General features: G+C 51.1%; 6 protein-coding genes across 6 annotated transcripts; 3 read left to right on the forward strand and 3 right to left on the reverse strand.

The window, feature by feature from the left end:
• Positions 1–182: 182 nt before the first annotated feature.
• LAESUDRAFT_730745 (uncharacterized protein) lies at positions 183–2,475 on the forward strand. Its single transcript, XM_040909900.1, has 5 exons — positions 183–273; positions 341–534; positions 594–881; positions 980–1,420; positions 1,497–2,475. Exons 2-5 carry the CDS (start codon positions 380–382, stop codon positions 2,269–2,271), a joined length of 1,659 nt encoding a protein of 552 aa, XP_040759593.1. The 5' UTR covers positions 183–273; positions 341–379; the 3' UTR covers positions 2,272–2,475.
• Positions 2,476–2,517: 42 nt separating this feature from the next.
• On the reverse strand, positions 2,518–3,867 carry LAESUDRAFT_717201 (uncharacterized protein; the record flags this gene model as incomplete). Its single annotated transcript, XM_040907305.1, has 6 exons — positions 2,518–2,541; positions 2,600–2,863; positions 2,921–3,123; positions 3,195–3,381; positions 3,474–3,518; positions 3,571–3,867. The coding sequence occupies 6 exons, from the start codon at positions 3,865–3,867 to the stop codon at positions 2,518–2,520; spliced, it is 1,020 nt and encodes a 339-aa protein (XP_040759594.1).
• Positions 3,868–7,933: 4,066 nt separating this feature from the next.
• LAESUDRAFT_446560 (uncharacterized protein) lies at positions 7,934–11,561 on the forward strand. The gene is made up of 14 exons (XM_040902493.1): positions 7,934–8,192; positions 8,251–8,334; positions 8,392–8,529; positions 8,583–8,651; positions 8,707–8,809; positions 8,896–9,540; positions 9,602–9,970; positions 10,036–10,299; positions 10,364–10,390; positions 10,442–10,582; positions 10,634–10,744; positions 10,799–10,957; positions 11,021–11,320; positions 11,376–11,561. Exons 1-14 carry the CDS (start codon positions 8,040–8,042, stop codon positions 11,444–11,446), a joined length of 2,634 nt encoding a protein of 877 aa, XP_040759595.1. The 5' UTR covers positions 7,934–8,039; the 3' UTR covers positions 11,447–11,561.
• A 723-nt stretch (positions 11,562–12,284) lies between these two features.
• On the forward strand, positions 12,285–14,346 carry LAESUDRAFT_706898 (DnaJ-domain-containing protein; the record flags this gene model as incomplete). Its single annotated transcript, XM_040906642.1, has 8 exons — positions 12,285–12,435; positions 12,516–12,920; positions 12,980–13,155; positions 13,215–13,430; positions 13,493–13,635; positions 13,685–13,843; positions 13,921–14,065; positions 14,119–14,346. The coding sequence occupies exons 2-8, from the start codon at positions 12,557–12,559 to the stop codon at positions 14,344–14,346; spliced, it is 1,431 nt and encodes a 476-aa protein (XP_040759596.1). The 5' UTR covers positions 12,285–12,435; positions 12,516–12,556.
• Positions 14,347–14,560: 214 nt separating this feature from the next.
• On the reverse strand, positions 14,561–16,189 carry LAESUDRAFT_662999 (tyrosyl-tRNA synthetase; the record flags this gene model as incomplete). The annotated part of the gene is made up of 6 exons (XM_040905032.1): positions 14,561–14,701; positions 14,756–15,364; positions 15,427–15,767; positions 15,861–15,941; positions 16,001–16,021; positions 16,072–16,189. The coding sequence occupies 6 exons, from the start codon at positions 16,187–16,189 to the stop codon at positions 14,561–14,563; spliced, it is 1,311 nt and encodes a 436-aa protein (XP_040759597.1).
• A 361-nt stretch (positions 16,190–16,550) lies between these two features.
• On the reverse strand, positions 16,551–19,314 carry LAESUDRAFT_446632 (uncharacterized protein). Its single transcript, XM_040902494.1, has 9 exons — positions 19,030–19,314; positions 18,884–18,967; positions 18,693–18,836; positions 18,575–18,643; positions 18,417–18,519; positions 17,317–18,348; positions 16,976–17,257; positions 16,783–16,923; positions 16,551–16,726 (listed from the first exon to the last, which is right to left on the reverse strand). Exons 1-9 carry the CDS (start codon positions 19,168–19,170, stop codon positions 16,584–16,586), a joined length of 2,139 nt encoding a protein of 712 aa, XP_040759598.1. The 5' UTR covers positions 19,171–19,314; the 3' UTR covers positions 16,551–16,583.
• Positions 19,315–19,749: the final 435 nt, after the last annotated feature.

Consider the following 19,749-nt stretch of genomic DNA (forward strand, 5'->3'; position numbering starts at 1 on the left):
GCTTATCAGGCTGAGTAACGTCAGTGACGACGCGCGACGACGGGGGGATGGCCTGCGCGTCTTGTTTCAGTGCTGCGACGCATGCACTGGAGGAACTGCCTGGTGTTTCCAACGTTCACGGTAAATCTGCTTGGCAATTCCGAATTCTTGGCCATCCATCTCAATCCCGCCCCTCTCCAGGCCTCTTTTTTCGGAAACTAGCGGTCGGAGAACTCACGATTATATTGTAGTGTCCAATCTCTTGATAACACCGTAGCGTTTTGCAGCAGTAAGGTGCGCAGCCGGCGACAATCGGACGAGCCGGACCTAATCGAGTTCCAACTGTGATGAACAAGATCAGGGTGGTCAGTTCAGTCCAGCAAGGCTTTGTTGGTCTGCGATGTCCATTTCAATCGGTAAAGTTGCTACGTGGGAAGGAAAACACATCAACCATTCCGGCGATACACGCACGCTGAGTAGCGGGGAGGTGGTGAAGATATTCGACTACGTCCTGACATGGGACGATGATTGTGTTGGGGAAGATCTCTCCAGGAAGTTCGTTTAGTATCGCATTTGACTTCGCTGGCTTTGTATTGACTGCTCTGTCATTTTAGCTGGCGAAATCTGGGCGATCCTCTTTGCGATGATGCCCTGGAAACGGTTTTCCTGACTTCATCTTCCAGCGTAGGGAAAGACCTGCTTGCTACCCTCGAACGCTTCACTGCTGAGAATCCGGAAGATGAGCCGGTGCATCGTTTTCTTGAGGAAGTGCGTCAAGTGCCGCCGCCCGCCGTGAGAGTGAACGAGCGAGACGTGCGACTTGCCCAGCAACTATTCTTGGACAACAGTATCGAGATTGTTCAAGCGCTTTTGCACTACAGTCTGGCAGGAGGTTTCGCCAGGTCAGCATCACGGATGTAACTATGCAGTGTGCATGCGCACTTGATCAGGTTATCAAGCAGGTTCTCACTCCACACTGACGAACCATTCTCTTTGGCAGCCCGCGAATTGTACGCACGCTCCAAGCAGTTTCGTATCTCGTCCCTCACTCCAGCAAGCACGCGAACGATCAAGCTAAAGAGCTAGACAATTCGTTGTCATCTCTTCAGAGGTCGTCTCGCATTACATCGGCCTCCAACGAGCGCACGTTCTCGCGGTTACTTGAAACCTTCCAATTTGTGCTAGATGTATTGGCCTGTTCAGCATCGCCTCCAGTCGACGATCAGGGCGCAATTGATCCTTCCGAGAATACTGCAAATTCTCAATGCGTCCAAGATGGCACTGCTGCGGCATATTTATTACCAGGTGGGCTTGGATGGCGTTCCACAGTAAACGTCCGACTACTACATGGAATTGCACGAATGCGAGTCAAAGAGCGATGGAGGAAGCAAAGCATTTACGATGACCGCGTTCCGATTAATCAAGAAGAATTGGGTGGCACGTCAGTTATGCGCACTACACATCTTAACGAATAAACACTGATATAATATCACTTGCTATCTCAAATGAACCGACAGACTTGCCGCATTCTCGACAATTCCGATGTGGTGCCTCCGTCGCCTGCATGTTCCTCCATCTGACGCACATGCAAATGCATATCTCGCACTCTGGCGGCACGTCGGATTCTACTTGGGCGTCTCACCGTCCATCCTCCTACGCTATTTCTCCAACTCAGCAACAGCGGACAAGTTCGTCGCTACGACCGCACTGCATCTATTCTCGGACGATGGCTCAGATGCTGCAGACGCGCCTACGATTCCAATCCTACGTGCAGCCTCAGACCGACCGCCGACGTACACCTCCTTTGAGTACAATTGCGCACTCACATGGTACCTGTTGGGCCCATCGCTCGCAGCCCGGCTTGGCCTTGGGGCTCCAAGTCTGCGCATGCGAATTCGTATGCATGCTTTGCTTCTGCTGCAGCGTGTGCCACACTGGTTCGCACGGTGGTATCCGCGCAAGGGATGGATTCTGAAACGAAGGGCGGCGCTCAAAGAAGGTATCGCGCGCAGCGTCCGCTGGAGCCTCGGCATGCGACGCGCCTCGTTTCGACCACGCACTGCCATCGCCATTGCTGGAGCTAGTAATGTCACTGATGCTGGCGAAGGCGGTGATTTGGCACCAGGCGTGAAGGAGGCGGAGAGCGTGAAGCCTGACCCGGCAGGCGCAGCAGCATTGGTAAAGCAGTGGAGGGAAGTGCTTGTCGAGATGGCCACTGTTTGTGCGGGAGTAGGACTTCTAGGCATTGGTCTCTTGTATACAACGATACAATGGTCCTGGGCATATCTTTGAATCCGATCATACACGTAACCTTGGATAACTGTAGAGACAGAAGCATAGAAGGCACGTTGTCAAGGCTGATTGCATATAGGTACATACGCATCGTGCTATCACTACTGGTACTGACGCAAATAAATGATGTCGTCCAAACTTCAGAATGGATTCCTGCACTGCCCACAGAAGCTTCGAAGGTCACATGTAGGACGATTCAGAGTCAAATAGACTTCGTTATGATTTCATGAGAAAAGACGACGTTGATCAGATGTGAGCCACCTTCGGAAGCTGGGTGTATGCAGTAAGTGACGGAAAGTGATGACAGGATGTGAAGATCAAAACTCACCGCCTTCTGATCCTCCAATCGATCAGACAAGCTATCACCGCTTCCAAAGTGGACTGCATTTTTGCGGCTATGTGAAGTGAGCTCATTCAGCTCTGTAAAAGTTGAAGATCCCGTCGTCGCAGGATCGGTCGAATCGACAGTAGCCCCACCACGGCTAGCCTCCCAATTTAACGAGCTAGCAAACTGGTCTGTTTGCTCAGTGGCAACCCCTTTCCAGATCCGAATAATTATGAGATCAAAAGAGACTCCGGCTATCTCGACACTCTGGAAGACAAAGCAATTATAGTGACATCGGGACATTGGAGCGAGAGTAAGACTCACAATGTCAGAGAAACCGTAGCTGATGTTGCTTCCAGCAAAGTTCGCAATAAACGTCAGTGCGACGCACAGCGTATACAAGAGTGCAGATTCGAGGAAGATCCGGATGATGTTGAGTAGATCCAATCCACCAGAGCTTCCAAAACTCTGCGCGAAAGCCTTCGCTTTTTGTCGTTGGATTCTCCAGATTCGCCACACAATCATCCCTGCAAATGGTTTACAATTGTTATAAGGTGAACAAGAGCCTTATCTTCAGGATAAACTGAAACAGACGCACCGGTGGATAGAATGTTTATGCTAAGCGACGTACAGAAGAAAGCATCCAAGTAGGGTTGAATTTTCCGCGCGTCAGGAATGGAGCTCGGTGCCTTCAAGGTGAACAGGTAGTACAACTCAATCACTTCCGACACGGCCATCCCAACCCACAGCACTATAAGCACGGTCACCACCATCCGCTGCATCCTCTGTCCCCGATAAATGATCCAACAGCGACATATCTAATATGACGTCAGTAAGTACCATTCGTTGCGGACCAGCTTCGCCACTAGTAGCTTACCAAAGCCGCATCGGAGACGCTGGCACTGACAACGTACCAGACGCTCTGCAAACAATTGATGAACATCAACCTCGATGATCTCGGAATGGCTACTCACCCTTATTGCGTTTACCCAGTTCGAGAGTTGCTTGAATTCCGCCTCCGCACCTCCGGGTCCCGTGTAGAAAATGAACGCAATGAGGTTGTGGTAAAGATTAAAGGAGACGTCGACGGTGCCGAGCACGAACAAAGCCACCGGAACGACCATCCACGGCCCACATCTTGGCGCTCCTGAATGGCCCGTCCGGCGGTACCATGTATACATGCACAGTGAGAATGTTACAACGTGAATGCCATAAGTGACGCTTTGCATGAACAACGCCACGAGTTGTGCCTCAGCAATCGGATATGTCATGGTTCTCTCCAGAGGTGAAGGAAAAGGGTCGGTATGGGGGGCGAAGCACAGTAGTTTGCGTTGTGCATGACTTGTAATAAGAAGCGTTCACGGCCTCCTTCCAGTCGAGTTAGATGAACCTTGAGCTCATAGGCTCGTAAGGCCGTGTTCGCGCATTCAATGGCCCTTGCATGGAATCTGTCATGGATTCTTGATCGGCGTGTTCACAAGCCGTATGTTGAAAGCTGCACAGACAGGCACCAGGACAGCCGTTCGCCATGAAGTATCCCGCGCGGCGCCTTTTCCGGAGCAAGATGCACGTTTATTTAGGATATTTTATGTCAGCGATGGTCGTTTGAAAAATCACCAGTTGGCTAGTGTTCCGCAAAATGGACCATCGGGACCGAAAAGAAAGGTGAGCCAAGACTCCTGAGAAGTCTCCGGCGCACGCTTGGCCATTCAGATTGGTTGAGAATCTGACATGGGAACAACACAACGCAGGGAAGGCCATCTAGACTTGACAGGTGATGGAAATCAGCATGTAATAGAGTCGTGCTGGCGATAAGACTTGAGAACACTGCATAGGCGGACCAGATGTAGCCGCAGTTCTCTAAGGCAGGGTATCACCGAATGATGTCGGGCTCGCATTGATCCCGCGCTCTTGCACAGAGAACCTGTCCTTTATCCACGCACGCTTACGATGCGGTGCCGTGAGAGTTAGCTGAGCGTCGGAATCGAGATATCAGAGCAGAAACGACACAGCATTTCGTGAATAAACACCTTGCTCGATCGCAAACTGCGCAGTTGTCTCATAAGAAACCTAAACGACCCAAACGTCCTCACATGTGCAGCTCCACATGTAGGCTGCGACACGAAATACTGGCACGAGTCTGTTCAACGCACCAGGATCTTCCCATTCACTCTATACATGGACAAAATTCTGAGCGTGAACACGCACCAGGATACTAAGTGATGGGCCAGAACAGCCATTTGCCTGAAATGCTCCGAGCGGCAATTTGCACTTGGCATAGAAAGGAGGCCAGCACACTGGATTGGCCGAAGCGACTTAGCATGCGAACGATACAGCACATGAGCATAATTCTAACAGATACGGCATGAGACAGGACCGCACTGACGGTAGGATACCATGCTGGTGTCTTGAATTCGCAGCGCATCATGGACTCCCCGAGTCGTAAGATTGAGCGGCTTTCTCCCGCCGTAGCATTTCAGCGCTTATCGCAGTCGTTACAGGACAAGCAATTCTATCTCTTGCCAGACGCGTCATAAAACGGGGAACACCTTGTACGTGCATTCATGATCTCATCACCACCAGCAGCAGCGCCCTGACCACATTCCCACTCCGCAACGTTGATATGAGCAGCTCGAGCGTTAGATGTGGACGTCTGGAGGAAAATTGACATTCTGATTGGCAGCCAAATCGATTGCTTAGCCACGGAAGCATGGTCACTTGCAAATCAGGCAGGGCATGCCAAAGGCATGCATACAAGACGAGGCCAGTAGGTGTTCGACATACACTCCACGCCGCTAAGTCGTGTTTGGATCAGGAACAGACATACATCGCTGCAGACCTTTGAGCCGTTTGCTTTTGAGGAGAATAACGTCGCAGCTACGCTGTAGGGTAAGGGGCTAAGTTAGACTGGGAGAAGAACGACAATCGTACCCCAGTTGTTTTCAATCAGCATGAGGGAGACGTACCAAAGCATATTCTCCTTCGCGAGCTTCTCTCCTACTGAAAGATACCACGAACTCCAGCTCTGGTAGTTCTATACACATCCCAGTATTGGCGAGAATAGAGGCGGATTCCGCGATCCGTATCTTCATTGTCGTGCAAGAGTCGTTTTCGCTAGTCCATCAGCAGCCACCTCAGAATGAGTAGTCTAGCTACCGAGTCATTATCGCAGACTCCGGCGTCACCACCTTCGACATAGTCATCGTGTAGTTCGGTTTCTCGCTCTTTCGTTGTCATCAAGTAGTCTGTTCTGAGTCTTCCCGCCGTCACCGCATCAGAGTCTACAGCCGTTGTACATGTCGCTCGATGTCGGCCCGACCTCGAATGCGGCTGTTCCAGTCTTTCAAGCCACTCTGTTCGCTGAATCCGGTAAGATAATGTCGCCAGTTCGTTGCGAAGGGTGTTCCTCTTGAGAATTTTGAGTAGTAGCAATATGATCGGTACGACTCCAGCAACTGACTGCATTTCGGTATGACTTTGAAGCGTGCCAAAGATATATTCCAGGAACCCAATGCATATAATAGCGCACGTCCAAAAAGCACAGAAAAGCATAGATGATGGGCAAAACATCAGCGCTCAGCGTTGAGAGAAGAATTCATGAGCGATTATCATGTGATGTCGATTGGTCCGAGCACGTCTGCCATAACTTTGCACGGCAGATTTATCACTTGTGAGAAATAGTGTGGGAATGTTGGCTGATGTCTTACATTTGTAGCAAAGGTTTGCCAATATGGCAAATAGTGTTACTTTCACAGCCAAAGTGAAACCCTTTTTGGCATGAAATGCCGTTGGTTGTCGCATGCGTAAGAAATCAGTCCACATTTACACACAATTTTCCACGTTGATAAAATCGCACCATGTCTGCTATGTTGTGGCCATCGGACTGCCATCTCTGCATCGCTAATCCCTCTTCTATCTAAACTTCAATGTCTTCGACGCTGTAGGAGCCGCTCTAGGATGCTTTGGTGAATGACATATGCAGTGAAACCTTGAATCCCAATCGGACACAGATGGTTTTCTGGAATGTGAAGATTGACCTAAACAACCCTCGCGAGACGAGAGGAGACCATTTTCATAAAGCAACTGAAGACTGCGTACCGTGGAAATGACTGCTATGGAGGTTCGTCAAGTGATAGAATGCGCTTGGGTTGCGGCATCAGAGTCTATGCGCATGAATCGCGGAGTGATGTCGACGTTATCCCCCGCGAGATACGGGACTCTTCTTCCCCATGAAATCCAAAAGGCGGCAAATCACTATAGAGCGACTAGAATAATTGTGCCAGTTAGTTCGTTTGTTCGTCAAGCCGTGGGATGCACTTGACTGACAATGTTCGGACTGACGCACGTAGATCGCAGGTTAACGGCCACCTATCAGCTCGTTGGTTATCAAAGGCTAGAAGGTCGTGTGAACATGTTGTGAATCAGCCAGCCTATCCATTCATCAGGAGTGGTAGGTGCTGTCTACCAACGCACAGGATCTCGCGTTAATATCGTGTTTGCAACATCCAGTTCCAGAACTCACATGGCATGGTCCACCTCAAACCTCAATCGAGCTTGTCTGTCGGAAGGCGACGAATGCTCCGACACGGATGCATACTGCGATTTCAAGCTGCTGTATGGCAAGCACTTTGCGGCCTGCGCTAGTCCACCCCGGAGAATGTAATCCTCTCGACGTGTACCGGTGACTTCAGTTACTGATGCTATGCGACAGTTCAGAATGTGATCTGACACAAAACGTCATTTTTCGATGTTCCGCGTCCTATGGTGAAGAAAAATGTAGGTTGCCACTTCAGAAGGTTCGCATTGCTCTCGAGTCAAACTCGCGCGGCCTCGCGTCAAATGCTCTCGAATTTCCTTTCACTGCACGTTTGGCACCCAAAAAGGTGGTTTGTGTAGATTTGAAGAATACTCGAGCGCGTTTGACGCGCTTTGTGACGAGAGTATGTGTCGCAAGGTCGAGGCGTCCGGGATGCCGACAAGTTGGGCATGTCGAGAACGACTCACGAGCGAGATTTGTCTGTCAAGTTGCTCTATGTCTCTCTTTCGGTAACGTAGAGGAATTTGCTGGACGTCCGAGCGACGTTCAAATCCGCATTTGGGCCTCGAGAGGGCCGAGCGCTTCAAATTGGATGGCGTTGAACCATCTTGCCAAGCAGAGCAGGCAGGACTTGCAAAGAAGTAGAAGTTGCAGAGAGGTAAGAGCTGCAGTCGTGCAGTCGTGCATTGGATAGTGGCAAGGTCTCTTCGTACGCGAAGGAAGAGGGTGGGTGTGGTCGGTCCAAGCCCGTGACGCGAGAGTGGCAATGTGTGCACCTGCTGTTGGTATAAAGGTCGGCCACATTGCAACCGCGGCTTTCGCATCTCTACCACACCCTCTTACAGCTGGCCTCGCACGCGCGGAGCTACTTTCCTCACCTGCTATCGCTAGTTGTTCAAAGTCTCAATGGCCCAACCTGTCGCCGAACAAAGGAGACCAGTGGCCCTAGTCCTCCATTACATTCACGCCAATGCCAGGAACGACGTGCTTCTCAAGCTGCCGGGTTATAGGGAATTGATGGAGGAAATGAAAGCTCAACTGATCAGCTCGGAATATAAGGTCTGTTTTATCAGTTTCCCACTCACACAGTTCTGCGTCGGTAATCGACACTATATAGGTCATTGTGAAGGAGTATGACGAAACGGAAGAGGCTGTGTCGCATGCAAGAGTCCTTGGTTCGAAAATACGCGGAGTCTTCTCGGTCGGTCTATTACTTTTTAAAAATGCTTACCAGAGCTCACAAGATTGGACGTATCAGAAATTTTCGAAAGTCAAGGATGTCTGGGGAGTAGAAGAACAAGAAGTGGTTGTTAAAAACCTGGTGATTTGGCGGGCGAAACAGTATTTCTCGCAGGGGTTCCGGGTTCCACGAGATATGAAAAATGATTTCAAGAAGGTCCGCATAGCCAGTCTCGTTCTAATATCGATTCTTGACTAACTAGTCCATAGAAAAATATTAATCTATCGTTTGTCTGTCTCGGTAGGGTCTCTCAAGGTGAACGTCAGGCCTTTACGCAGGTATGTCCTCTTGAGTATGCAGCTATTGATTTGGTCCAATAATTAGCCTTTCCAGTGCCTCCAAGGGGGTCGAACGGACAACCCGCAAGAATGGAAACACTGGGATTCAACTCTTCCACCGTGTTTGTTGACTGGATTTAGGTCAGCCCCGCGGGCCTGTGAGTCTTTATTTCTGGCTTGTTGAATGGAGCGTTCATCATGTGCTTTTCATGCACCTCGACTTGTCTCTCGGACATTGCCACAGCCACATCGACGAGTGGCGTCGCGCCTCCGGGGCTCGAAGCTTCCATCGTAGGCGCCAGCGGCTCAACTAGTGTATCAGGGACATCAAGATCACTCCCCGCTACGAGCAATCTCGCGAACGCTGCTTCCCTGGCTCGGGGATATCTCGCATATCCGATAGTACCGCATACCGCTCGCCCAGTCCATCCTCGAGCTGTTTCTCTGCAACGCTATGTCCATCCAACAGGCCACCATCAACACTCTCCCCAGTGGCAAATTGCACTTCCCAGTTTGTACCCACGCCAGCGCGCGTCTATGCTGCCTGTTGAATACCCCGACTATGCGGAGCCTAGTATTCCTGGTCTCCGTAAGAGAGCGCGGGCTAATACTGAGCCTCCTAGCCCTGTCAAACACTGCCGAACAGAACTGCAGGCTGCGGATCCGTCTGCGGACGAGTTTTCACAATGGATTGACGTGCCGGAAGGACAATATGGATATTACGCGGAGGCGTCGGGGTTTATAACGCCACCTCTTTCAGTTTCCACAAGTGAGGCATCCACATCATCTGCCATCACCCCACCTTTGGAGCTAGGCGTCGCGAATGTTGCCACTTCCGAACTGGACGCCCTGTCCTACAATACTTCCGTTTCCCAGTGGCATCTGCAATGTAAGTTAGGAACAGTGTGGCGTCGCTGATGAACCTATCGTGCTGAATCAAGCTTTTACAGTGGCACAGGCATCGAACAACGCACCAGGCGCTGTATTCCATGAAGCAGGAAATCCCTTTTTTACGACTCATACAGAGCATCAAGCTGGATATCACGATGAGGGCTTTTTGCTCGCAGGACTTGCACAGCTTGATGAAACTTCGTCGGTAGCGTCGGAAGAACGGATTGCTTGGAATGACAAGGGTAAAGGGAAGGCCGTCCCCGTCAATAATGCACATTTGGCCCGAAGCCCCGAAATTCAGTCAAATACAATTACGCATTCGTCTCCACAAACGCTGGGAGGACAGAGCGCCGTTGTCTCTCCTCAAATCTCTGTCCCGTCACAGGGTGCAGCGGAAGAGTGCGCTCTTCACGCGACTGTCCAAGCCGGTCAGTTCAAAGGTTCATTTGAGACACCATCGACTTATGCTAACGATGTCGATTCCATTACACAGAGCAGTCTCAGGTGCATTTTGGCGGAGAAACGATTCCGAAATCAGCAGCACATCCCTTGCTGAGTCAATACCATGGTGACTTATTAGACCTGATGTTGTCATATCCCCCCGATCCTCCAAGCGATAACAGCCCCCCGCCACCAGTCAATGCCGCAGACTGTCAGCAAGGAGATGGAGGTATTCTTCCGCAAGTGATATCTGGCGACGACAATGGCATGGTTGGCGGGTCTTCCATTTCTAGGCAGACATTTGTGGACATCACTGGTTAGCCTTCATACCTTATGGTTTCATAACGTCGGCAGCTAATAGCATACATGCGTTACACCAGGTGGGGACAAGGTTGCGTCCGGCTCAGGTAATCCTTTCATGATCTTTAACGCATGCGATACTTCTCTCATGAGCGCAGGCGCACCAGGACGGTACGAAATCGATGATGCGGACCATACGTTACCATGCGTTGATCGCTTTGCCATAGCCGAAGCCTGCGGGAAGCTGGTAGAGCTATCTTTGGTCAATCCGCGATCTCCGATTTTGTTCGAGTTCTTCGGTGAGTCTTTTCGACGGTTTACAGGAAGCTGCTTTAAACCTTGTACTTCAGACTGGGTCAAGGCTCAAAAGACTGAGCTCTTCGCTGCCAAGCATGTCCAGACGGAGCTTCCGGCGTCCGAACAGCAAACTGAAGATGGTGACGCTAGAGGGAAAACAGTGGGTAAGTGACATGCACCACTCTTCATGTTGGTGGAGCTCATACCTTACTCTATAGTCTCCGGAGAGTATGGTGCAGAGAAGCTGTCAAAGGATTCAGCTAAAGATTATGACGACGAAGGCAATGAGATTACACGCGTACCGCACAAGAAGGAAATCGGGGGAAGCAACGCTTCGACTGGGGAGTGTTCAGAGAACGCCGGACCTGAACTGCATGGTGCGAGCTACCCTTGCTGATATTCGACATTTCTTTAGTGTCTTACGGGCTCCATGATGACAGACGACAGCGGCAACGTCTGCCTAACGACGTTTGCATCCGACGTGGTTGAGAACAGCGAAAAGCTAATCACTGATGCCGTTGTCGGACCGAGTTTCGCTGAAAATGAACGCAGTGCTGAGACTGCGGATGACGTAAGACACGAAGACGAAGAAGACGAGAGTGAAAACCAGGCCAAAGGTGAAGAGCAAGAGGAACATCAAGATGAAGTCGTGCGTGAAGATCATGATCAAGACGGAGATGAAGGGAATCGCGAAGACGATGGGCTGAGTGGTGCCTGCCTCAGCGGGGATATCAGTTCGTGTAAGCTTCGCAGTCGCGTGCTGCAACCTCTCCAATATTAATGAATTGTTTGCAGCGGAATTACTCACCTTTGGCATTCTGGAAGCATTTCCTGGACTCGATGACCATGAAAGCGGATACCTCTGACTGAGCACCGCATCAACATCGGGCTGCATGCCTCCTACGTTCATCGACATTCAATTAACGATCCGTGTCATTATGTGAACCCTACGGTTCAGCATTCAAGCGTCTTTCCAGGAAGCATTGAATCGTCGTTCATCTCATCAATGTTCTTCATCGTCAATGCCATCGTTGCCAAGCTGTTTCCTAAAGTTTCTTCAAGTTCCTACCTCGTCTGCGGATCAATCTTTCATACATGGATGCTGACACCTCATTGTCGCGGCATGCCACCATATCCAACATCACTATCAAGTCGTTTCTTAATGCTTCACTCAATTTCCACCGAGTCATTCACGCTCCAGTCTCGGCCTTTTCACTCTATGGATCAAGCTTCCACATCCCGCTCAACTTGGTCATCAGTGCCTCACTGTCGTCTCACCTTTCCGTGCTCGGGTTCTAGGACTAGCCGTGTCGTTTCAACAAGCAAACACACGTATTTCGCTGTTGACGTTTCTGTTGGTGCATTTCTAGTCATTCATCGTAAACAGGCACACGGCCACAGCCATAGTTCTCGTTCTCGTTGTCATCATTCGGATGTCACAATAATCTGCATATTCCTGGATTTTAGTAAATGCTTCTGTGTTCTGGATCTTTTCTCATTGTATAGTCCTGTATCTGCTCCCGGTCAATCTAGCATAGGTTAATAAATTCACATTTTCGCCGATTACGAGCCTACTCCGCGGAAAGAGCGCGAGAGATCTTGCAATTATCTCTCCTCATCTTCATCCCATGCAGCATCACAGCGCGAGTTATATGTGTCCCTATCTGTGTTGCTCCCAGTATGCGTTCACAGAGGTCATCCCACGTATCGTAGAAGGCGACTGCTTCGAGACAAGTGTGCATACGGTGTGAGCAGCGAGCCGTGAGACTCAGCTAGCTACGCTATTCAGGGCATTCGGGTCGTTATCAGTGTTCCCACAGTGCATTTATTGGGCTGCCAACGTTGCCATTGGGAGGCAAGTCAGCTAATGTGTTGCAGCTCAGTGTCAATGCCCGCGCCCCAGCGCGTACTGACTGAAGCCTTACTTGGTCATAGGTCATCGTGCGAAACGCTGCCCGCCTTGACTTACGACCATCATGAACTCGGCCTATGGCATCATAGAATCACGACCGCTTACGCCTCACATACCCACTACATGCTCGCAGTGCAACTATCTCCTGGAGTTTCCGGTACCTTCGCCTGCGCCACGCGCTGGGACCATCCTAAATATCCAATGCTACAACTGTCATTCTACTATCACCCATGCCTTCTATCCGTCTCAGGTCCCAAACATCGGTGGTATAAATGCATCCAAGAGCTCTGGCTCGACATCATCGCAGAACCAAACGCCACGCCGGGGGAGAAAGATTGGGACGCAGGAGAAGCCACTGGAGAAGAAGTACTACGACATATTGGGCGTTCCTGTTGATGCGACGACAGACGATATCAAGAAAGCATATCGTTCGTGACTCTGCCCAATGGTCAACCTGCAGGTCTGTGCTGATAGCATTACTTGTCAGGGCGACTTGCGATAAAGAATCATCCAGACAAGAATCCTGATGATCCTCATGCAGAGGAACGCTTCAAGGAAATCGCGATTGCATACCAGACATTGTCTGATCCTGAACTACGACAGAAGTATAATGAGTTCGGGGCAAAGGAAAGCGCGCCGGAGGGTGGATTCGTTGACCCAGAGGTGTGTGGTAATTACTCTGTCTTCCAGCACGTTGACTGGAGGACTATATGCTCTTGCAGGAGGTCTTCGGTACCATCTTCGGCGGCGAGCGGTTCGTGCCTATCATTGGGCACATTAGCCTTGCCAAGGATATGAAGGCGGCGCTGCAAGAAGCGGATGACATGGAGGACGAGGAGAATGGGAAGCAGGTTCAGCGCGACGCGAAGGGGCGGGAGATTTTAACTCCGGAAGAAAAGGCACGACGGGAAGAGAAGGCGCGTAAAATAGCTGCAGAGGTGAGCACTCTTGACTGGCGCGGCTTCATGCGGGGAGTTCATTCTACGCATTCACAACGCAGAAAGCGACTGTACGCGCAGAACGGGTACAGAAGCTTGTGGAGAATCTGGAGCGCAAGCTCGGGATCTTCACAGAGTCAGCAACAGGCCCGGACGATCGGCAGGTGACACAAAGTTGGCGAACGATATGTCAGCTGGACGCCGAGTACGTTGTCCCTTTCGGATCGCTAGTCGATGTATCTAATGGATCACAGAGAGCTCAAGAAAGAGTCGTATGGACCAGATCTCCTTCACGCGATCGGCTTTGTGTACGTCTCCAAGGCCAAGCAGTACCAAGCAACCGCACAGACGTTCCTCGGCGTTGGCGGATGGCTGCACAACGTGCAGGGCAAGTACCATGTATTCAGCGAGACGTGCGTCCCTCAACAGTCCTCCCATTCCTTTATTGAGAGCAGTCCGCGTTACTGCGCATTCTTCCATGACTTTTCAGGGTATCCACACTACGTGCCGCCATCGACCTCAAGAACGTGTTCGAGCAGATCCAAGCGGCGGAGCAGGCAGGCAACCTGAGTGCAGAAGAGAAGCGGAGGCTTGAGGAACAGGCGGCCGAGAAGGGTCTGCAGGCGTTGTTCAAGGTGCGTCTTTATGCGCTATTTGCAGCTCAGAAACTAGAATTCGTCGAACGCAGGGCACGAAGCTTGAGATTGAGTCAGTCCTGCGCGAGACTTGCGATCGGATCCTGGAGGACCCGGCAATACCACGGAGCAAAGCGCAACTACGTGCGGTGGCGCTCCAGATCTTGGGCGAGGCGTACCTGGCGGTCAGGAAGGACCAGGATGAGGCCCATGAAGAGAGCGAGTACGTTAAAGTCGAGACGACCACAAGCCGGCAGCGGGACTCCCAGCGTGCTCAATAGCGATGGGCTATTGAGATGATATGTGCGTTTCGATGATAGCTGCATATGGATCTTGGCACGTTATGTCGCTTGTCTCCATGCATTCAACATCAATGTAATATCAGAACACGCATGCTTCTAGCGAATTCGAATGACCGTAGCGTTCTGGGATATATGGTCGGACACAAAGATACAAGTACTACCTCCTTATGAAACCCAGAAGAGGAACAGTGCGTCAAGATGATGCCTCCTGCTGTTTCGCAGCTTCTGCTGCAGAATGAGCTGCTCCGGGTGGCGCCACGCCGTCTGCATTCTCCTCGGCAGCGGGCTTAGCGTTCTTGCCCTTGCCCGGTGGAGGCGGATGGTACACTTTTTCCTGTGACAAAAACGTCTCAGCTGAGTCCAGGAGAGTTGTTCCTGGAGTACCTACCTTCTTTTTCTTCTTTTCCGGCTTCGCATTAAGATCGGGGTAAGCCAGCTGCTCGACCTTGCGCCATTCCTCGCTCTCCCCAAACGCCTTCTGAACAGGGTCGAGCAGGCGCACGATCGCATCCGCCACCGCCGTCTTCAAATCCTTCGGGTGTACCTTCTTCTCCGCAAAGTCCTGCTCGAGCTGCAGGAAGTTCTGGTAATGCAGCGAGCCACCGTACTCCTCCTTCCTAAAGACGCTAAACACGGTGCCCTCCGGTGCACCGGGGAGCGCAAAGGGCGTCTGGTCACCGAGCGCCTCCACGCCTTCGTCCGCGTCTGCGCCCGTGTCGCCGTGGATGCGCTCGAGGCGCATCTCGCTGATCGGTATGAGCACGGCCTTCACGAACGCGAGCACGCCATTGTCGGTCGTGTTGCCCTCCTCGCAGAAGGCCTTCTTGATCTTGCGCCGCACGACGTCGGGCGCGTCGAGGAAGTCGATTTTCGAGTCGGGGTCCGAAGAGGACATCTTGCCCCCGCCGAGGCCTGGTACCATCGGGTTCATGAGGTGTGCGCGCTTTGCGTAGCCGAGGCGCGGGAGGTAGAGCTCGGCGAAGGTGAAGATCTTGCGCTATGGCGGGAAGCGCGTTATAGCCGCGGTTGGACAAGACGAGGTAGGAAGAGGCCACGTACCTGGTCGACACCGCCGAACTGGAAGTCGCAGCCAAGGTACTGCTCATCCAGCGCTTGCAGACCCGGGTAGAGCAGACCGCTCAGTAGCGGGCTCTCTACCTGCTTCACGACCTCCGCGCCGGCCTTCTTGGCGTCATGCTCCGTGACGATCGCGCATAGTCGATAGTTGTCGAGGTTGTACTCCTTCGTGAGTTGGTAGGATGAGCCCTCGATGAAGCGCAATTTGTTGATTGGAATGCCGAGCGATTTGAAGACGGTCAAGAGGACAAATTTGTAGAAATTTGTGCGGTAGGCGACGAGTTCGAGTGGTGCCTTGAGGTTGTCGAGGAATGCATGAACGTCTGTTGGGAGGGTCAGTGCCATCGCCAACCATCAGTGGACCCGGTCGCAAGGTTCCGAGGTCTTCTCAAAATACAAACGCAAAGGCTACTCACCTGCTAGAAGGATTGTAACCTCAACTCCAGCTCGTAGGAAGTCAGCGATCTTCGTTAATGGCACGAAGTAGCCGATATGTGCTGCGATGTCCAGAGATTCATGATCTGCATTACATGGAATGTCGTCGAAGCACACCTACGTCTGCCAGTTGGTGCCGTCCCTACCCAATCTTTGAGATACGATCAATCCGTCAGTAAAAGCACGACTCACCCCAGTAGCATTTTGGTGTACGTCCTTCGTCGAGGATGGCCTTGATGGAATCCGCTCCAAAGACCTCCTGCAATCTTCGAATGATGAGCGCGTACTTCTGCTCTGCCGTAGCAGCCATAGCTAGGAGTGTTGGATGTGGTGAACGTTAATGAAACATGTTGCTCGAGCTTGAGATGATTATTGCTTGACTCGGTGATCGATCAAAGCACGTGCTCCATTGATCCGTTTTCTCGGAGTGGTAGAAGTTGGAACTTACACCAGGCTCGAGGGAAATAAATCATTTTCATTATATCAGTTACATAAAATGTGGGACGATCTCCAATACAAGATGTACAATGAACATCAGTGACGCGCAAATATTCGTGACAGTTTACAAGAGCCGCATAAATATGTATAGGGAGAACACCGTGAGTCAGACGACGAGAAACTGTACCAATAAATCTTGACGACATGGCTTGCAATAGAGTCTTGCGTACTGCAAGTAGAAATAGGAGACCCTTATTCGGAGGGTTTCAGGTAAGTTGAGATGTTGATGTATCTGCCATTGCAGGCCTGTTGAATCGCTCGTCTGGTATGGTCTTTCCGTCCTCATCATGCGCCTCGTATTCTGCCTGAGAATCTTTGACAGTTTCGGTGCAGAAGGAATTGTACCATACTGAATATGTTGTGGTTTCAACGTGAGACATGTTACGGTGGTAAAAGCGGACTTACGCCGAATGGAGTCGAATATAGCGTCTTCTGGATTTGAAGAATATCGCGCCATTAGCTTATCACAAGCAACAGCAATGTTGAAGTGTTCTCCGTCTGCCAAGGTTGTTTCAGAGGCTGAGCTTAACGATTCAGAGTCTAAATCTGGACCGGAGCATGATGAGCGATTATAAATGATACAAGATATGTGTCTTGCCTTCTGAAACCAATGAGGCTGAAGGGTCACTGTATTCCAGGAATACAGACCCATCGATGTAACTGCCATAGAGTGCATCCTCTGAAAAATCGCGTGGCGCATAAGAGCAGTTGTCGTGACCTAGATCGCCACCGCTATGGAGACTGTGCGGGTCGTCTATACCGTCTTCGAGAACGTTATAACCGAAGCCTCCTTGATATTGAGGGCACTCGTTGCCTTCCACGGCGGCATTATAAATGGAGGTATCACTGGGATGCAACATCAGTTCAAGTAGATCCTGATCTATACGAGCAATGGATCAGCAATGTGAGTTTAGTCAAAAACAATATGCAGAGACTCACAGTCGTCGTCACCGGGATGATAACCACAAATGTTGCTATCGACTGCGAAGACAGGTAGGGACGTCTGACTGGCAGTGAAAAGCTCGTCGGATAGCGAATTGTCCTCGAATACCTCCACAGCAGCTCCCGAATCACACCAGGGTGGGCCGAAGGATGGTACGTCAGTGTAATCAGTATCATCCGCCTTTCCAGCTCCCTCGTCTACACCAGAGATCATATTCCTCGTGAATGTGTCCAGATGGTCCTCAGCGCCTTCGCCTGCAGATTGAGCCGCAATTGTTTCTTCTGAGATCATATCAGCATGATACTGCCAAAACATCTGAAGCATCTCATCGTCCAGAGTAGTGTGGTCCACAGCCAAATTGCTCTGGATTGCTGCTTCGAACGAAGTCGCTTCAGCCAACATGATTGCGGGCGGTGTCAATGACTCCATAAAGTCGCCATACGCATATTGGTCGTCGCATGACAAAATCGGAGGCATATTCAGGTTTTCTGCACCCCAGCAGCCGATAGCATCCGCAAAGATATCGCGCGCTATATCGGAAGGCATGAAGTCCAGTGGAGCAAGCGAAGTGATTGCGCTAGAGGCAAGGGCCGGCTCGATTACAAAGCCAGTGTCCATATCGGCATTAGTCCGCTCAACCTGAGTCCACGACAACGAACAGCTTGTTGAGGGTCTTGTTGGCATGAGTGATACTCGAGCACGCTTGTTTGGTACCGAGGGAACATCTGGAATTTGCGGGTCGCTTGCAGCATGGGACCGTTTCCGGTAGATATGCCCTCCGACAGTATTAAAGTCGCAGTCGAACGACGGGAGCATCGGCTGCTGGACTGGGCTGCTTTGAGGATGAGCAGCTTGCATATATCCTGAGGGTGCCTGGGCGCGAGTGCTAGAAGGGTTTGAGGAAACAGCGGGCGCGGCCTGCTCAGCGTGTGGACTGAGTGTGGATGTGCGCGCTGCAATCCGGAAATCATTTCGTCCCTTCTCTTTCTCCTTCGGTAATGCCCGGTCTTCATACATCTCCCAGGGTGCTGTATGGATGCACGTTGACAGCATGAGCCGTGAGATCATATTTTTATAAAAGGGGGAATGTTCTTACGGATATATCGCGGGATAGGGAAACCGTACAATGCACAGGGGACACCAAACCTAGGCCATCCCTCCCAACCAGTGGGGTCATCCGGAGCTGAGTCCCCATAGTGCTGAGAAAGCGAGCACGTCAGAGATTGTTCACAGAGCTCAACTAATATCACTCACAAGACGGAACACGCGTTCCTCTCCAGCAGATAAGGCGCCAACAGTCACTAGGGACAGGTGGATTCCCGTCTATATGACATATTTCATTTTCTGAATGTGAGATAGAAGGGGTACGTACGTAGCGCAATTCTTGTAGGTCGAGGGGCGCGACCTTCGAGTTCCTGAAGCCATCGGAGCGATTTGCCCTCGCTCTCCATATTATGATGTGCTTCAGCCCTACTCGGCCTCGAGAGGTCCATTTCTTTGCGAGGGGGTGCATCCACTGGGCTGTTGTCAGCTACTTTGCTGAAGACACAGTAATAGACATACATTATTAGCCGCCATCGAAACGCCTTCATAGACTTTAACACCGGGCTTGGACAAGCAAGAGGCTTCATGGTCCTCCGCGATGACCTGGCAAACTGATGTTAATATATGAGCTTGAAAGTTGACACCGGCAGGAATAAATGGTGTACCCGATACCCGGCATCGGACAATCTCTTCTCAATCGCCACCTTGCATTTGTGGTGCTGTTTTATGGTATTTGTACCGGCACCAGGTTCGATCACATTCACGATGAGCGCGAACCCCTTAGGATATCGGCCTGAGGTATTCATGGCAATGTTGACTAGACCAGTAAGCTATGGAAGTAGACTGGGAGAATATGAGGATGCGGTTCACCGGGGATGTACGCACATTTTATACGCGGCTACCGCGTCAGAGCACATATTGTCACTGTTTTCAGAAGTGAGACCGCATTCAGAGCCACCCGTTCACCATTCTGCCGTCCTACCACACCAGTACCACGTTTTGCCTTCGACGTGTTTCACCCGGCAGGCGAGCGACTGCATCGCCTTACTGAAACAATCGCCTGATCGATCGGCGTAACGACTGGTGGCGGTTGCTATGATTTGGATGCTTGATCACCCTTCGACGCCACTGGAGCATCGGATGTACTGTTCATTGCAACACGCTGAGCAGCTACACGTTCCCCCCGTCAAGCTACACGTTTTCCCAGCACCTACGCGTTGTCTATACGCCAACAGTGCGCCGAGATATCTAGCGCAATGGCTCCTGAACTTGGTTGTGCAACCGGGACCGGTTCTGCCGAGAAGTATCACGGTCCTCTGGATGAGATATCGTTTGAGCGCCACATAGCTTCAATTGTCGCTACTAGAGACGCACCATTCCATTTG

This window comes from Laetiporus sulphureus, assembly GCF_001632365.1.
Source record: "Laetiporus sulphureus 93-53 unplaced genomic scaffold LAESUscaffold_54, whole genome shotgun sequence".
Lineage (NCBI taxonomy): Eukaryota > Fungi > Basidiomycota > Agaricomycetes > Polyporales > Laetiporaceae > Laetiporus > Laetiporus sulphureus.

What these genes read in the sequence shown, in the direction of transcription:
- LAESUDRAFT_730745 (XM_040909900.1), top strand. Translation starts at nt 380, where the DNA reads ATGTCCATTTCAATCGGTAAAGTTGCTACGTGGGAAGGAAAACACATC. An exon ending in CTGGCAGGAGGTTTCGCCAG is followed by an intron (nt 882 to 979) that starts GTCAGCATCACG and finishes TCTCTTTGGCAG; the next exon opens with CCCGCGAATTGTACGCACGC. An exon ending in CAAGAAGAATTGGGTGGCAC is followed by an intron (nt 1,421 to 1,496) that starts GTCAGTTATGCG and finishes ATGAACCGACAG; the next exon opens with ACTTGCCGCATTCTCGACAA.
- LAESUDRAFT_446560 (XM_040902493.1), top strand. Translation starts at nt 8,040, where the DNA reads ATGGCCCAACCTGTCGCCGAACAAAGGAGACCAGTGGCCCTAGTCCTC. An exon ending in GATTTTGTTCGAGTTCTTCG is followed by an intron (nt 10,583 to 10,633) that starts GTGAGTCTTTTC and finishes CTTGTACTTCAG; the next exon opens with ACTGGGTCAAGGCTCAAAAG. An exon ending in CGCTAGAGGGAAAACAGTGG is followed by an intron (nt 10,745 to 10,798) that starts GTAAGTGACATG and finishes CTTACTCTATAG; the next exon opens with TCTCCGGAGAGTATGGTGCA.
- LAESUDRAFT_446632 (XM_040902494.1), bottom strand. Translation starts at nt 19,170, where the DNA reads ATGAATACCTCAGGCCGATATCCTAAGGGGTTCGCGCTCATCGTGAAT. An exon ending in TTTCGATGGCGGCTAATAAT is followed by an intron (nt 18,837 to 18,883) that starts GTATGTCTATTA and finishes ACAACAGCCCAG; the next exon opens with TGGATGCACCCCCTCGCAAA. An exon ending in TCATCCCGGTGACGACGACT is followed by an intron (nt 17,258 to 17,316) that starts GTGAGTCTCTGC and finishes TTGCTCGTATAG; the next exon opens with ATCAGGATCTACTTGAACTG.